At 34.6% G+C, this 18,922-nt stretch overlaps 1 protein-coding gene and 1 pseudogene across 1 annotated transcript; both read right to left on the reverse strand.

Moving 5' to 3' along the window:
- Nucleotides 1-4,637: 4,637 nt before the first annotated feature.
- LOC115961767 lies at nucleotides 4,638-7,717 on the reverse strand (annotated as a pseudogene).
- A 9,848-nt stretch (nucleotides 7,718-17,565) lies between these two features.
- LOC115961768 (serine/threonine-protein phosphatase 7 long form homolog) lies at nucleotides 17,566-17,997 on the reverse strand. The gene has a single exon (XM_031080691.1). The coding sequence runs from the start codon at nucleotides 17,995-17,997 to the stop codon at nucleotides 17,566-17,568; it is 432 nt and encodes a 143-aa protein (XP_030936551.1).
- Nucleotides 17,998-18,922: the final 925 nt, after the last annotated feature.

The following is an 18,922-nucleotide window of genomic DNA, read 5'->3' on the forward strand; positions in this document are numbered from 1 at the left end:
GGATGGAAATAAGCGTAAATCTGAGAAACACTATCTCAAGCCATTTAGCAATGAAGAGCTGATATTTCAAGTAGTTACCCAACTCAACACGTGTAGCGCAGGAGGGGGAAACCACAGTTATGAAGTTCGGTTACAGGAAAGAACATGCAGTTGTGGGAAATGGCAAAACATAGGGATCCCGTGTTCACATGCAATTAGAGTATGTGACTATTTACATATTGATTCGACCACATATATTCACCCATGTTATGGTTTGAACAATGCCATCAACACTTATGAGCATGCATTTGTGGTTCCTAAGTCGCAGTCATTGTGGAGGGATCCCATAGGGCCAAAGTGGTTGCCTAATCCAGCATTGTTGCGGGCCAAAGGTTGACCAGTGAAGTCAAGAATAAGGAATGAGATGGATGGAGTAAGGAATAAGGATCGAGAACTGGGATGGCGGAGGGAGGACGCAGATTTGATAGAGAGTCAACCCAAGCAGACATGTGGACTGTGTCATGCTTTCGGGCATAACCTCAAAAAATGTCCGCAGTCCCGTGGCACTTCCACAAGCGGTCATGTTCAACACTAGGTAGGTCGATGGCAAATACTTATGCATCGGTTAAATATTTGTTGTTTACCTAATGTTTACTATTTTCTCTCCTAACGTGATCACTCTACGTTTTTCAGGCATGCTTCCATGGACGATGTTTTTGTCGTGCGGACCGCCGATCTTAGGAAAAGTGACTACATTGTATTGGCTCTATGTGAACATTTTGGTTTTTGTTGAAAGTACTTGTAATTCTCTATTCAATGTACCTCTATGAAGATTGTGATTTGAGCAGTATGGTTAGAACTGCAAATTAAGCGTGGTTGGGCATGTTTAGAATGTTGATACTGAGAATGCCTTTTGCTACGATGTAAGTGCATTTGCATTGTAAAACCATGTTTATGCAGAGAGCGTAAAAGTTTCTATAGTTTCGTGCGTACTGAGAACGCGTTTTGATGTAATTTAAGTGCATTTACATTCTCAGCTTCTCTGCCTCTCAATGAGTGTTTATGGATTACATTCTCAGTTTCTTTATCTCTGTTTCTCAGCAGGTGCATGCACACGTTTCAGTTTCTGGTTTGTCTGCGTGACCAGGAAAAAAAAAAATTCCCAGTGAATGATTTCAGGAATGAGCAGAGGAAAACAAAGAAAAAAAAAAAATTCCCAGTGGAACTTGAGTCTATGAAACTCGAGTTCCACTGGAAAAAACAGAGGAAAACAGAGCAACCTCTCGGACTTCTCGGACTAAACAGAGCATTGATGCTCTTTTGTTCTCAAGAATTAAATACTCGAGTTCCACTGGGAATCTCGAGTTTTAAACACTCGAGTTATTTTATTTATCTATTTTTTTTAAAGCTCAAAATTTTTGTTCTTTTCTACAAATGAGCTTTTTTGAACTTTTTAAGGGAAAAAGTTGTGTTTATGTTTTTGTAATTTTTTTTTTTAACTACTTGGCCTCCTTTCAATTTCTAGTTTGTCTGCGTGACCAGGAAAAAAAAAAAAAAAAGTCCCAGTGAATGATTTCAAGAATGAGTAGAGGAAAACAAAGCAAAAAAAAAAAAAAAAAAAAAAATTCCCAGTGGAACTTGAGTCTATGAAACTCGAGTTCCATTGGAAAAAACAGAGGAAAACAGAGCAACCTCTCGGACTTCTCGGACTAAACAAAGCATTGATGCTCTTTTGTTCTCAAGAATTAAATACTCGAGTTCCACTGGGAATCTCGAGTTTTAAACACTCGAGTTATTTTATTTATCTATTTTTTTTTAAAGCTCACAATTTTTGTTCTTTTCTACAAATGAGCTTTTTTGAACTTTTTAAGGGAAAAAGTTGTGTTTATGTTTTTGTAATTTTTTTTTTTTTTAACTACTTGGCCTCCTTTCAATTTCTGGTTTGTCTGCGTGACCAGGAAAAAAAAAATCCCAGTGAATGATTTCAGGAATGAGCAGAGGAAAACAAAGCAAAAAAAAAAAAAAAAAATTCCCAGTGGAACTTGAGTCTATGAAACTCGAGTTCCACTGGAAAAACAGAGGAAAACAAAGCAACCTCTCGGACTTCTCGAACTAAACAGAGCATTGATGCTCCTTTTGTTCTCAAGAATTAAATACTCGAGTTCCACTGGGAATCTCGAGTTTTAAACACTCGAGTTATTTTATTTATCTATTTTTTTTAAAGCTCACAATTTTTGTTCTTTTCTACAAATGAGCTTTTTTGAACTTTTTAAGGGAAAAAGTTGTGTTTATGTTTTTGTAATTTTTTTTTTTTTTTTTTTAACTACTTGGCCTCCTTTTATGTGGGGTAGATGTGAACACCGGGATTTTTTTTTTTTTTTTTTTATAACTTTAATTGATTGAGCTCCTGTGTTACCCCAATGCCAATACTAAAACCAATACTATTAGCTCTAAATTATAATAAATACATGTTCATAAATGGTCCTCCTCATGGAAGTAGCTTTTGCCACATTCAGTCTTAAATTAATTGGAATCACCGGCTCCTATATTGTTATGCCTTCCAGCTAGCATTATTGCTAGGTTATATAAATGACATGCATATGAATGATCATTTTAAATTCACATATACTCTATTTTCGAATATGAAATTTTAAAATTTTTATGCTCATTGTAATTCATAGAAATTGACTCTCGTCTCACATTTACCCTTGTTTTTTCTTTGTTGGCAATAATGGGGAGAGGGATTGGATTACCTCAAGATTTTCACTTGTGACTGTTTTTAGGAAAACTATAAGCAACATAAACATGTTAAGCAAAAAGGAAAAAAAAAAAAAATCACAACAATAACTCGAGAAGAAATCAAAGCATCAGTTAATGCGATTACTCACATCTATCCCAAGGATTTTATTAACACCATACATGTGATGCTACATCCATTTCAAAATTCCTATAAACTTTACATTCAGAACAACAACGTAACCTATAGATGCATTACATTCGATAAATTATTCCTCTCCATAACACCAAATGAGTGCTTTTGACAATATAGTGAAATGATCTTAACTCCAAATAATATGAGAAACATAAGCTTTTGATATAAAAAATGTGTCAAGTACCATTCTTTTCTGGGAGTCACCTAACAAAACATAAAATTTCTGCCAATCAAGGCTTAAATATCCACAGCTCAATACATAGTTCTCTCTATCAAAAATTTGCAATCACACTAAGAAATGGCACGGAAAAGAAAGTTATCCACCCTTTTAAGACGGTAACCAAAGCAAGATATGTGGCAATGACAGTGTTGGTCTCAAATATTTCATTCAACTTCCAACTGTCAGTCATTGGAGATGGCTTTACCCGGTCCTTTGAAATCGTCATGATGGTCCCTAATGCAAATCACAAATAGAATTTGATCACATTTCCCATATAATGCAAAAAACAAAAATCTATCATTCAAATCTTTATCAATTTAATTTATTATATATTTTTTGCAAACTCTTTAGTTTCTTTAGAAAGAAAACGAGGCCAAGAATACCAGCTAAGTAATAGAAAAAAGAAAGAAATATTTGCAAGAGGCTCTTTGAAATAATACCATCATTCAATATTGCGATTATCAGAAGCATGAAAGGTGGGAAGTTATATTCCCATATCAAAGCTAGAAGCACGAAACCAAGCTGCAAAAAGGTTGCATTAACGAATTATACGGAAGTTGAAACAAAAAAGCAAGAATTAAACCTTTAGCACTTAAGCTAGTGAAAATGAACTAAACAAAAAGTACTTAAATGCAAAATACTCCTAGCTTACCAATGTCCTTATGGTTATGGAGACAGCATATATTTGTATATTCATGCAAGCTAATTAGTTTTACCATTAAACAAAATAAATATAGAAACAAAACTATGAAGAAAACACATGACAAGTTATGTGTAACAATCATGTTTGGTACTACAAAAGTTTCTGATATATTTTGCATGCTTATTGCTTAGACATAAAAATGACAAGTAGCAACTTCAAGTCTGGGATTCAACCTTCCAAGGTGATGTTGAGAAGCAAGTTCTTGTTAGAGATTATGAAATGGGAAAAGCAATTGCTTTTCAGCAAAGGATCCTGAATTTGAAGGAGGTTCACACTTTAGATGGATATCAAATGTAAGTCCAACTTACATTATTTATCTCTTTATCAATTTTTCCTTGGTCGATGCATCTTTTGGCTTTCATGCATACGGTGCTGAAGCAAATGCATCTTCTGCATCGAATGTTGACGAGCTTCATCAAGAAATCTCAGTTTGTTCACTAATAGTCATAATTCCATTGATTATTGTGTGGACACACACACATATTCCTTGGAGTATTTTCTAGAAAATCCATAGAGGAGGTACAAGAGAAGAAGATGTTGCTGGAAAAGCTACAAGTCAGAATGAATGAAGCAGAAGCAAAGGCCAACAAGCTTAAAGTGTCATATGAGAATTTATGTGGTATACTAACAAGGTTTTTACATTTCATATTTTGTTTTTATTATAAATAATTCCAATTATACATTATTTTTTTCTTCCATAATAATATGTTAGAGCTCAATCACACAATGGGAAATTGAAAGTAGGAAAAAGCAGAAAATGATCTGATAAAGCTTGAACAAGCCCTGCATGATGAAGAAGCGGTCTACCTTCTTTTCCTGGAATCTTCGCCTTCCAATGCTTCAAGAGGTTTGATATAACAATGATATCTATGTGTCTACAAATAAAGCAATAATTATAATCAAAACCCAATGCAATTAAAAATTTGAAAATGTATCTGATAATAACTTTTTTTTTCAAAACATTGAATCTAATACTTGCCTAAAACGAGTATATTTCTTAATGAAGGAATACAACTGGCTGCAAGGTCGTAGTACTGAGTGCACAAAACTTTCACTATTTGTGGGGTTTCGGAGTGGTTAAGGTTGAACCCACAACAACTTTTGGTGAAAGGCACTTGTCATTGCAACAAGGCTTGACCACTAGTGCAACTGCTAATTCTGACCACTAGTGCAAGGCTTGATTGAAGGCACAATTTATATGTGCAACTGCTAATTCTCACTCTTAACATTTTCAAAACTCATTATTAAAAGAAATTAATTTTAAAAGTCAATCGACCATACCTTAACCCTTTTCAAAAGATCTTTTGCATTATTGTCATTCTTGAAGTGTTCTCTTACACGCTACAAACAGATAGAACAAAGAAGTTAGACCACAGAATTAACGAATTTGATGATTTATAGGCTCCCTTGAGCATACTTTGCAATAGCCCCACCCTTCCAAAAAAATTCACCCTATGTTTGGATGGGGCAGTTCCAAACATACCCTAAAGGATGTGGGCCAATCAAATTAAGGTCCTAGCAATTTAATCATAGCTTCAACATGGTAATGAGTTGCAAAAGTCCAACATCATTTATCTAAAATGTGTAAAGTAGTGGCATCACTCCCCAAAGTGATGGGGAATCAATCTACCTAAGAAGCATTAATTAGAGCTAAATGGATAAATGGAAACAACATACCTCTAGTATCTTATTGAAAGCCTTTGCCAAGGCTGGTTTAAGATCAGCTTGATGTAGCTTTCCACTTTCATAGTAAGCAACCAATTCTTTAAAGCTTTCGAAGCTCTTGGATTGTAAAGAAAACTTACATTGGAAGAAAACAATTTGAGTTACTATTCCCAATGAAAAATGATTTTGGAAAAATGGCTCAAGCAACTATAGAAATTACTTAAGGAGCACGCACTTTGAACAAGATGCAAGGGTTGACCATCATGTGAAAAGGTAGATGTCGTAGAATTTACTAAATAAAATAAGTAAAGCTTTCATAATAAAATCCTTATGACTTACTTATCACCACCATTCTCTGCACTGCCCTCTATTACAAACTTTTTAAACCAAGATAAAATGAGGTACTTCACATACTCCAAGCATGGATTCCCTTCCATAATATCTGGAGGACAGTATGCTCTCTTTATCTTCAAATTTACTTTGGCCTACAACATGGAGGCAGACTAAATCTAAGGTTAACCTAGTTTTCTAATCCACTATCCTTATGCTATGCGCAACTAATAAAGAAAACACAATGTAACCCCTAAATGGCAATTTGATACCCCTATACATGCACCCTACCTCATCATCTTCCATAAAAATTGAAGATAGTGGATCACTTTTCGACATCTTCTCCTGACCTTGTTGTAAACTGGGTAACATGTTTGTAAATTACCAGTAAGCAAAACAAATAAAGACCAAACAACTATACACAAAATGTTACAGGATACAAAAATAATTAGACAAATAGTCAGTATAAAGAATTAGGAACATACAGTGTGACAAAATAATAGGCTTGTTTTTCCTCTTCATGTCATCAGAGTACTCTCTTGCAAGTACATTCACCTTTTGATGATCCATTCCCAGTTGGCAAATGTCGGCCTATTTATTTTATAAAAAATTCATACAGTTGAAAAAAAAAATTTATTTTCCACAAAATCAAATGGTTTATTCACAAACTAGAAGTGAAGAAGGAAGCACCTTCAAGAAAAAACACATAAGCACATTACATGCATGGGTAGAAATTTGTGCTGTAGTGAACTCTTCCTCATCACTTCGACCCATAATGTGACCACACCTATAGCAAAATATAATAGAAGTAAAAATAACGACCACATCACCAGCATATATTAAAGTAACAATAATAATCATCATACAATAATTCACCTTTTTATCCTTGAAACCATATTCCTTTGTGTTATATCCATCACAAGAGGCTAGTACTCATGAGCTTAATTCAATTTATCTCCTTCGAGGACCACAGAAACTCCACCTTCCCTCCATCAATATCCATCCCAACGGCCTTCCAAATCTCAATGAGGTAGCGCCCAACAACATCAATTTTCTTCAACTCACCTCCCATCTTATTGGTTAGCTGGGCAAACCAATCTACAATCCATATTTTCACTCTGCACCCAGCAGATGTCAGCTTGTTCACATTTATTGCCTTCATAACTCCCTGCAAAAAAAAAAAAAAAAAAAAAAAAAAAAAAAAAAAAAAAAAAAAAAAAAAAAAAAAAAACGGTCTCCAACCTCATAACATAAATCATACCAAAACCCAATAAAGCAACACAATTCTAAAGCCAGTATGACAGTATCAACAAATACACAAATATAACGTCTATGGACTCTAATCGAGTGTTGTCCCAAATACACAAACGTGTCCCATTATTATGGATTGCAGGTTCTTTGAGTTAACTTTATGATAAACGCTGCTTGCTATAATGTCCAACATAATCAAATTTAATAGTTTTATCCATGAGAAATTATCATAGTATTCTGAGTTCAAATCATGCAGCCACTATCACGGGTAATGATTAAATTGAACATTAAACCTTTAATACAAGTGCTGATTTTATGACTAAACCATTAGAGCATACTTATCAAGACTGCTAAATATTTGAGCATTTACAATTTCAGTTCAATTCCTGCTTTATCAATTTTAACATACCAATTTACAATCCACCAAATATCAAAACTTCTATTATTTTACCATTTCATTTAAATATTCTTTTTTTATTCGTTCTTTATGTTTTCTTTATTCTTTCTTTTTATGTTTTCAAATAACTACCATTAAACAAATATTAAGTTTTTTCAAATAATAAACCTCGGGTTTCTTTTTGAGAAGATTCTCGAATGACTCTTTAAGTTTCTTGGCCTTTGCTTCTGCTTCATTCATTCTGACTTGTAGCTTTTCCAGCAACATCTTCTTCTCTTGTACCTCCTCTTGGGATTTTCTTGAAAATACTCCAACGAATATGTGTGTGTCCACACAATAATCAATGGAATTATGACTATTAGTGAATGAACTGAGATTTCTTGATGAAGCTCGTCAACATTCGATGCAGAAGATGCATTTGCTTCAGCACCGTATGCATGAGAGCCAGAAGATGCATCGACCAGGAAAAAATTGATAAAATTTAAAGGACCTGCATATTCCAGCCCATAAAAGACCTGCATATTCTAGCCCATAAAGGACCTGCATTTGGGAAGTTAAACAAATAAAGTTTAAAACAAATTTATGCAATAGGTCTTCCATGAAATAAGAAAAATCAAAATAATTTAGTTATTACATAATAATGCAATAAGTATGGGATAAAAATTATGTTACCAAGAAAGTAATAAGCAATAGCCACTCTAGCACATACACAAATTATGTTAGTGATCTCGTACAAATATCAAGATTACAAAATTAAAAACATCCTCTAATCCAATCAATTGACAAGTTGCTCATCTAGGAAGTTGTATTGCACATAAGCCCCATAGAGAGGAATATCCATTTACAATATTCTCTACGTAGAGATGAAGGGGGATAAAAAGATTCTAACTTAAATAAGATTACAGCATAAATTTTAAAACTTCAATAATTTATTTTAGAAATTTTTCTAAATTCAGTAAGAAGAAGATAAATTTTATTTTTCTCATAAAAGATTACATTATAGATGTCGCATGCTATCAGTGATTTTACATTCTTAACAAAATGAAATTAATCACCACTATTGAACTGTGATATAATTAAAACTAGCCTCTAAGCACGCGCATGAGCTCTTCTATTTTTTTGGGTAAAAGTTAATAATATGCATAAACTATAATTTGTCTTTAATATATTTTCCAATCAAGAAAAAAAACCTAAGGGTGTGATGAAAAAATTATTTTACCACAAACGCTTAACACTCATCACACCCCTAGGTTTTTTTTGTGATTCGGAAATACATTAATCCCAAATTATAATTTGCATATTATTAACTTTTACCAAAAAAAATAGAAGAGCCTCTGAGCACACGCGTGAGTGCGTGCTCAGAGGCTAGTATTTTTTATTTAAGTAACCACATGACTGAATTTTAAGAAAATAACCTAAGGAATAACACTTAAGGTACTATACTTAAGACTAAAAATTTGTAGTATTTTTTTTTTTCAATTCAAGCCAAAAAAAAAAAAAAAATCCTAAATTTTAGGATTTCAGAATCTCTACTAATGGCCTACTAACCAGCACAGTTTCCCATTATAAAAAATTTAAAAAAAAAAAAAAAATCATGTTTTAGGATTTTAGAATCCTAAATTATCTTTTTGTTTTACATTTTTTTTTTTACTTTCCTTATTATGTTTGATAGTTGAGATTCAGGATTTTGGATTGTGCAATATTGTTAAGGATAAATTGCTATGTTTAAGGATAACAATATCCAATAGAGTTTTGGTGAAAAATAAATCCATTACTTTTATTGTTTCAGTTAATAAATTGTGATCATTGAACGTTGCTTTGATAATTTTTTTACAATTTCAAGCAAAAAAATAAAAATTTAAAAACCCACGTTTAGGTATTTTTATTCCTAAAAGTTTGCCTATTATTTAGAAGCCATTTTTTCTATGATTTTATAATTATATCTTTAAAGAAAAGAGGAAAAAAAAACGTTTTTAGGTTTTTACCCGGTATTTTTATTCCTAAAATTTTGCCTATTATTTAGAAGCAATTTTCTCCATGATTTTACAATTTTATCTTTAAAGAAAAATAAATAAATAAATAAAACCGCCGCGTTTTAGGTTTTTACCCGTAAAAGTTAGTCTATTATTTAGTAATAATTGTTCTATTTTTCTCAATCTGTGGCATTTTATTTTTTTTTACAAATATATTAGTAATATGTATATAATGGTCAATCACTCTCCTTTGCCTATATATTTTATGCTTCGAAATAGAGGTAAGTGCAATATAATTAATTAATACATGATACTTATCCAAATTGCACAATTTGTATTTCTTTTATACAATTTGATACTTATCCAAATTGCACAATTTGTATTTCTTTTATACAATTTGATACTCATCCAAATTCCACAGTTGTTGTATTATAATATTGTAATCAAAGAAATTCACAGTAATATTGTAATAAAAATGAAGAAGAAAAGCAATGACTAAGCTTTAACCTACAAATGCATAGAAAAAAGAAAAATAGAAAAGAAGAAAGAGGATAATCATAAGGAAATAAGAAATTAAAGAAAGAACCAGAGTAAAAATAATTAGACTGCCATTAATTTCTTTATAAAACAAAATAGAAAAGCGCAATGTACATTGACATACCTACAGAATCGAAACAATTAGAATTGAACTTTTTTTTTTTGTAAGTAAATTTTTTATTTCTTTTTTGGATTTTGAATTTAGGAAAAATGATGATTAACAATACCACAATCAAACAAACCATTAACCATCATAAGTAACCATTTACAGTAATTATTTATTCAATATATATTGCCTGAGATAGTGAACGTCGAAGTTGATGAATTCGTTTTTCTAATTATCATTGCAAAACAAAAATAGAAATATAATCACGAAGGATCAAATAAGTTCAGATCTAAGATGTAATGCTTAACATATATAGAAGATCAGAATAAGAATGAGAAATTACAAAATACGAATGGAGACAGCAAAATCGGAATCAAACAAATGGTTTGAATTTATAGCGAAAATGAAGAGGAAGTACTTGATTTGGAGGGAACAATACAGCCTTACACCTTGGCCCAGGCTCTTCCTCACAAAATTCTTCGCGAAATTCCCTAAACAACTTGTCTTGAATTCTTTCCAGCTTTCACACTTGGAACCATCACCCATCATGCGGTAGTCAATGAATTTTGACTGTGCGACTGGTAAATACGTGGTAGAATTCGTTCAGATTGGGTTTCTCCATTCTCGTATTCTGTGCAAGAGAAAACCATTAGCCAAGAAAAGTTACCTACCTTAAAATGTCAAATGCTTATAAACATAACTAACACAAACTTATTAGCACATTCTACAAAATTGCATGATAAGGCTAATTAGATGTCTAAAACACGAAAGGTAAGAAAAGTTAACAATTGTTTTTTTCTTTCCAAATCATAACTGCTTTCAATTTTTGTTTGCCGGAAAAGCACAAGTATATTCATCTGAGTCAAACTGTTAGTTCTGAGCTTAAAGAAAAACCAAAAAAAGAAAAAAAGAAAAAAGAAATAATAAATAAATAATAAATAAAAAACCCAAATTTGTAAATATAAATTTACTCACTTTTTTTACACAACAAAATACATACAATCAGTCAATCAGTCGATCACGGTGTTACTCTTATCCCTAGACCACTAATCCCTTTCGCGAAGCAAAATCAAACATATACAAACAATGTTCAAAAATATACCTAGATACCTAGAATGAAAAAACAAGTTCTTGCACAAAAATTAAACAATCATACTGCAACTAGCAAAAGTGCTATTTAATGCTTGCAATCCTGATAGAATATACCTAATTGAAACACAACTTAAGAACTGCTATTACCTCAATAAAAAAAAAGAAAAGAAAAATGTAATGACTGACTATCTCAAAAAAAATCCAAGGCCACAATCAAGCAGAGTTAACATTTCTACAATCAACAACTATTAAAACCAATACAACCATGATATATGATATCTTTTATATATATAAGACATTTTATGGTGACCCAATTAATCATTGACATTATTTATAAATGTGAAATACAACCATGTACAAGAAGAGAGAATGGTCATGAACTAATGAACTAACAACTGACAAATCCTTAGAAAATAATATCATTTGTTAGGGGGACTTTTTAAATAAAACTTGTATTAGGCTTGCACCATTTGCACTTTTTCAATGAAATTATCAGTTTAAAAAAAAAAAAAAAAAGAGATAGACCATATGCGCAATGAAACATGTGCATCAAAAACTGTTCTTGTTCGTTAAATAATCTTAGATTTGGCGAATACAAAGATGCAATCCATCACAATACAAATATTTTTCATATTCTTAGAAAATGAGATTAGGAATAAATAATAGATAATTATAAAGTACAAGTAGAATAAAAAATGGCTTTGGATTGGATTGGATTGGATGGAAAGGGAAGCTGACCTGAACGATCCAAAGAGCAGTGGTGGTGAGCGACACCCCACAAGGCAGCAGACTGAACATCGATGGGCTGAAGTCTAGGCCAAAGAAATTTCATGAGTCCTCCCGATCTAGATGCGATCCCAGCAGACATTTTCAGATATATTCGTCTCAAATCCGAATATGTTAGAGTAAAACAAATATAATGAACAAACAGGTACATATGACCCTGCAAGCAATACACATCCAAGGAAATTAGACCAAAAAAAATACAGAAAGTTAAGCATTAAAGCCTACAATGAAAGTTAAAATGGATGTAAAAACAGAATTGGTAGCAGATAACCAATGTGCCACTACTACTACAACAACAAAGCCTTAGTCCCAAAAGACTACAGAAACAAATCTTGACAATTTGTTCCCTTGCATTAATAGACATTCCTATGTCATTTGGTGTTTTTTTAATTTATATTTCTTTGAAATGATAACATTTCAGAATTTATGTGAAAAAAATACAACCAGTTACAAAATTAGCTATGCCCTGTAGTAGGGGATTCTATACAAGCAAGGAACAAAACGCTAATAGAGTAAACACAACCAAAATGAGGATGCCAGTGAATAAGATAGGGGGAAAAGAAAAATATGAATTGAAGAAAAATTCATGTCGGCCAATGGCCTTTGGGCTTGATGGCACTTCCATGTTGGGTGGTGGGTAAGATCACAGGTTGATGTCCTATTGGGTGCATTAATAAAAAAAAAATTAAAAAAAAAAATATGGGAGAGACTAGAGCAGCAATGCCTTCTAAAGAGGAGGAGGTGAGAGTGCAGAGAATAAAAGCAATGGACCTTATCTATAGGTTGTAGAATTTTTTTTTGCAGCAAGCAAAACTTCACAAAACAATCAAACCTGTAAAGAAATTTATAGGACTCAATTTTCCTAATATAGAAAGAGTCCAAATAACTAATTGAATTCATAGAAGGAAGCAAGAAAAAATATGAACCGATAATGATAGGAAGTCCAACATAATAGAAACATCTTAACAGGAAGAAAAACAGCACCGTTTATAGGCATGTTAGAAAAGAAATAGAACCTTCTTACCATAGAAACTCTCAAGTAATACTTCATAAATGTGTGAATCCACTAATTTCCTAGAATACACCTAGGCTAATATAATAATAATAATAATAAATATATATATATATAAATATAATAAAATCAAATCAAATCAAATCAAATGAAATAAGAAAACAGCTCTAACAAGTAACAACTACAATAAAGGAAAAATTACGAAATTCCCAAACAAAGTTTCTAAGATGCAACCCCACATCAGAATTTTCACATCAAACATCATAAACTACGAACACCTTACAAGCTAAAGAGAATATCAACTACAAAACACTGAAAGAGTCCATATATATATATATATATATATTGCAAGAATCTAAACTCCAAATAGATATTACAAAACCCTTAAGTCACTCACTTCATCTGGTGGAAGCCGAAACAACTGACGATACTCTTCACTCTTCACTCTTCAATGACGTTGGAGACTGTAATGGAAAAGTAGAAGAGCTAAATAATGTTAGAACATAACATTCAAAACATATCTCCTTATCAACAAAACTGAACTGTGTCCCTCATTTGTTACATATTTCATATTCCCATCTATGAGCTATGTCCTGTATCTGTGACATGTTAAGCATTGCAAAGTGTGTTTGGGTTAATCAATTTACCCTAACACACGCTTCGCATTTATACTAACAACTTTAGTACATTATTACACATTTACCTCTTAACCTAAGAAGCATGGACACAAACACAGCACAAGACATAGTGACAACAATTCTGAAAAAATAGCACAAGACACAACAGTAACATAGCAATTAATTAATTAATATTTTGTGTATTTTACATTTTTAAACAAGTTTAATGTTAGGCTTTTGTTAATGAGTGCTGTAAGAGCAAAACCTTTTTTTTTAGGAAGGACTTGAAACTTCGACGTTGTGGTTAATAGCCACATGCTCTAAGCTCTAAGAGCAAAAGTTAAGGTGCATTCAGCTTGTTTTACTACAAAAAGCCTTATTCCCAAATTTTGGGATTGGCTAAAAATCCTCAACAAATTAGTTAGCATCAGCCACATGTATTTTTTTTGTTCACAGCTTGTATGACACAGAGAAAATTTGATAAGCCCGGTCTTCAAAAAGAAAATAATTCAAAGCCTCTTCCGGAAGCCACTGACTCTCAAATCATCAAAAGCAACCAAAAAGAAAATGAAAGAAGAAGAAGGCAGAACATATGAAGGCAACTAATGGCAAGAATGCTAATGCGATGAGAGCAGCAGTGAAGGTCTAAGACCACTGCCAATGGGCTGAGACCAGTACTGGCCACGTCAAAAATCCCACTCTCTTTCCCTTTTTTTTTTAAAAAAAAAAAATTGATTTCATCTCTGTGTTGCAATTATGTCTGAAACATGTCTTGACTGTGTCCAAAAAGAATCTTTGGACACCACATCAACACATAAGCAACCGTCTCTAAGGCATGTCTATATCAAACATGGACACGCTAAGGTTTTTAAATTGTTCGTGCTTCCTTACTCTTAACATGTAAATACTACTCATAACACAATCACTCAAACTAGGACATACATATCATATAATCCCAGCTGGCCATATAGTAAATCCAATCAGATCTTGCATAAGGGTTTAGTAAACATATCTGCATATTGAGCTCCTATAGAAACATATGGCATGACAATCACTCTATTTTCCACTTTTTCCTAACAACATGGATTGTTTTGTAATTTACAAATATAAAGCAACACCAAAACAGCAGTATTACAAGTTATAAAAAGTCACCTTTTTATCGTTGAAGAAGTTGGCATCAAATAACTCAAATGCACATCTAAGGGATGCAACGTCATTACTCTTTTCCGGACACTCACCATTCTTCTTACTGTCCTGATCAAACAACACAAGATTAATCTATAACAGAATGTGGTAGACAAGCAGCTGTACCTGTACTTTGCCTTATAGTTTAATAGGCGTTACTTGAATGTGAAACTATCCAAATGTACCTCAACTTTCTGATGGAACATTTTCCAGATTTTTTTTTATAGGTTCTCACCTCTTTTATTTAAGTTAGGGTGCAAAAACAAATGGAGTTTAGCACCACAGTAAGTACTTAAAGCATTGGTGATTTCCAGTTTAGCATAGACTGACATAGAGTGACTACAAAGCATTGACATAGAGTGACACCACTAAACAAGATAGTTAACAAACCTCTTTTTCAAGGTTCACGAATTTTGCGATTTTTAACCCTCGTGTAATGTTTGGGCGGGGGAGGAGGCTACGGTGCATCATCCTTAGGCTCATCGTCGTGCTGCAAAAAGGATGAATTTATAAAAGAGCCATTACTGAAGGATGAATTTATAAAAGAGCCATTACTGAAGCATAAAGATTGATTAATCTCTAATCTTACAAAGGGCTGCTCCATCCATCAATTAAAAGAATGCATTAATGCATATTGAGAAGTCGATATTATGGTCCAATTCCATGACTTTAGCACTTACTCAAGGTTCACCAATTTTGTGTTTTTTAGCCCTCGTGTAATGTTTGGGTGAGGGAGGAGGCTGCGGGGCATTATCCTTGGGCTCATCATCGTGCTGCAAATTCCATTAGATGCATGCAATCAATATTCGGTATAATGATAAGAATAAAGTGAACTAGAAAATATATTATTACATTCTAATTAATGTTATCATACCATAGAGCTGCCTCGGTGTCCTATTTTGTGTCCACCTATCCCACAAGTGAGTGCTCTTCTAGTGCGTTGCAATCTACCTTGTGGGGGTGAGGGCTGATGAGGGGGATGCTCGTCCGGTACATCAGTATGTGGTTGTAGAGTGTCAATCCCAACCGGAGGTCCTAGAGGGTCAAATGAGGATGCGGTAGGTGGGTAATGATGCTCTATGTAGAGGCCAGGAATGGGTGCAGTAGAGCTGGTGGGTGGGTATGAGGGTGTCTCGGGGAGTATAGGAGGGGTCAAATTTTGATCAATACTGACATCAAAATTGGGCTGCGAAGGTGAGCTGGGTGAAGCGACCTCGGGCTGAGGAGATGCATCTGGGATGGGTGGAGGGACCTCAGGTTAAGGAGATGCGTGCGAGATGGGTGGAGGCATCTCAGGACTAGTTACAACTCGAGGGGTTGTTGCACGCCGACCACGGCCCCTGACTGCACTTGTGATTGGGCTTGCTGTAGCAGGCCGACCACGACCCTTAGCTACGCTTGTGCTTGGGCTTGCAGTAGCACGCTGACCACAGGTCAGTGTACTTACGGGTGTTGCGCTTGTGCTTGGGGTTGCAGTAGCTGCTAATTCAATCTCATGCCCATTGTTTGCCTGCCCATTTGCTGCAGGACCACCACCAAGGCCAGCCACATTATTTAGGACACGCCGGACATGGTTGTGAGCTTGGCTGCCTTCAGGAAGCATCTCCAACAGCGCTAAATGGCTTTGAATCTGAAATGGAGAAAGAACCAGTACAATCAGATTTGAGACATTTATGTATCAATTAATGAATGGATAATATAATACTTATTAATCTACTCAAATACTCAACTCAAAACTAACAGTTCTATTAGAATACTATATGTATCAGAAACTCTTTAATTAGATGTCAGTCAAATCAAACCAGATTTGCTGAAAAATTCATAGAAATTGATTCTACGTTCATACATGTACTCAAGTAAAACGAAGTAGGCAATAAAATGTAATTAGAACACATTACCATTATATCTAATTTAGCGATGTTGCGGTTGACATTCTTTCGAGTGATCGGACGGTACCAGAGGTAATAGGCATGATTGCGGGGCATCTCACCAATCTGAGGAGGTGCATGACAAACTTGTTGTCGTCTCATTTCCCATGAAATGATATACGGTCCATGCTCCTCCCTCCAATTCTTTTCCACCTTCCCACGTAAGTCTATTTTATGCAGTCTATCACCGTAGACAACATCGTCAGGCCGCTCCTGTGCCAAGCCAAATTGTCGAAGGACACGGTTCGGGTGGTGTCTCTCTACCATGCAAAAACACACAAGCGGCACCCTTGCTGTCCACGTATCCCTCCCTGCAACGCAGAACTCAGGAAGGTGGCCAAAGTCTGCCTCGTATGGTTGCCACACAATCTACAATAGAATCAAAAAACAATTATCATAGCATCTTAAAATGTGAAACAAGGGAGAATACATAGATAAAGGGAAAAACAAAAATTATAACAAAAGATATGTTAAAGGATGAAGCAATCATATTCTTAAGGAAAATTATCATAACCAAACAGAATTTTTGAATATTATTACCTGGTCTGGCTGCATTGTAACTAATTGCTCACGATAGTGGATCAAGGCCGTGTTGGATGGCCTACTCTTCGAGGTTGGCACCCGCACCCACTTACAGTTACGAGCGAATAACATAAGAACGATAATACAATTTAGTTACTAAGAAGAGTATATTGCATAACACACTAAATATCAGGAAAAGACTTACTTAAATGCAAGTGGAGCATATGGCCATGGGCCATAATCACATCCAGGTGGGGGCTCTATCCTCAGGCACAAGAATGGCAACCTTGCCCATGCCCAATACTGGACCAAGGTGCATGCCCCACCAATCTACGATGCCCCTTTCTCGCTTGCCCGACACAACTCCCTGTACAACCAAGCCAGGCAACCACTACCCCAACTATACTGTGGCAGATCACGAAGGTTGCGAATGAAGTCCAGGAACGTCAGATGCACCCTATCTCTTGATTTGTCCATGAAAAGTTTATCCCCTACTAGCGCTAAAATATAGCACCGGGCATACTGGTGTATCTGCATCTTCGTTGCGTCATGAGGCAGTGGCGCTGCAATGGCCTCAACAAGTCGGCTGATGAGAATTCTTTGCCCCACCAAAGTTTTATTGTCATTCGGCAGAGTAAAACCAAGCAAGTCCCTACACAGTTGACTCCAATCCCCATCCACCACAACAGTCAACCCAACCAAGACCTCACCATCTATAGGAAGTCCGAAAATTACCTCCTCATCTTGTAGGGTGATTGACATCTCACCATGTGGAAGATGGAACGTATGAGTCTCCGGCCGCCATCACTCAACTACGGCCGATATTAGGCAATGATCTATCTCTCTGGAAGGGGCTCTAAACAATCCTTCCAGCCTTAGCAATTTGATAATGTCAATCACTCGATCATCTTGCATCTGAACGTTTGCCATCTCCTTAGTACGACCACGACATGTAAGTGGGCCCGAGTCCTACAAAATCGATAAAAATTATAGCGGTTGTTAGAACTAGAAATACAACTTTGAAAGAACTTGCTAACTAAAAGTCAAAGACAAAGTAAAAATTAAAGTGGTTGTTAGAACTAGAAATTTCACCTCGTCATTCCAAATTGCCTCCGATCGATGATATGGTTGTCGCGTCAACAATGACCTCTGAAGCAGACCGGGGTGTAAGATCTCTAGCTCCTCATCGATCTAAGGCTCCATACTGCAAAGAGTGCTACTGTAAGATCATTAATAGTGTAGGGGCAAAGGAGTGCTAGTCTACATGCAAGGAAAATCTATATTGAATAGCAGCTTATTGGCATTATTTAAAAAAGGATGCTAAAACAATGATGAGTTAATAAGACAACTTTGTTTACAGAAAACTCAAAAACAATGATAAGTAATTTTGTAAAAATGCTTGAGAAGCATTAATAAACACAATGTGCTTCTTCATATGGTAGTTCATTTTGTTGTTCTAAAAACACATGGAAAGATTGTCAAATTAAGTAGAATGTAACAGAAACTTTAACTTCTTCACTATAAAGATCACTAATAGAAACACCTGTCCATAGAATCTTCAGCCATAATGTTGAGTGGGATTAGCTACAGTAGAGATGTTTTCTGGTAATGGCGGAAGAATTGAGCACATTTGACAAATCAAACTGCTTTAAACTAGTAAAAACTGTTAAAGGATCCTTTAATTTTC

The sequence above is a fragment of the Quercus lobata genome, chromosome 9 (genome assembly GCF_001633185.2).
Source record: "Quercus lobata isolate SW786 chromosome 9, ValleyOak3.0 Primary Assembly, whole genome shotgun sequence".
NCBI lineage: Eukaryota > Viridiplantae > Streptophyta > Magnoliopsida > Fagales > Fagaceae > Quercus > Quercus lobata.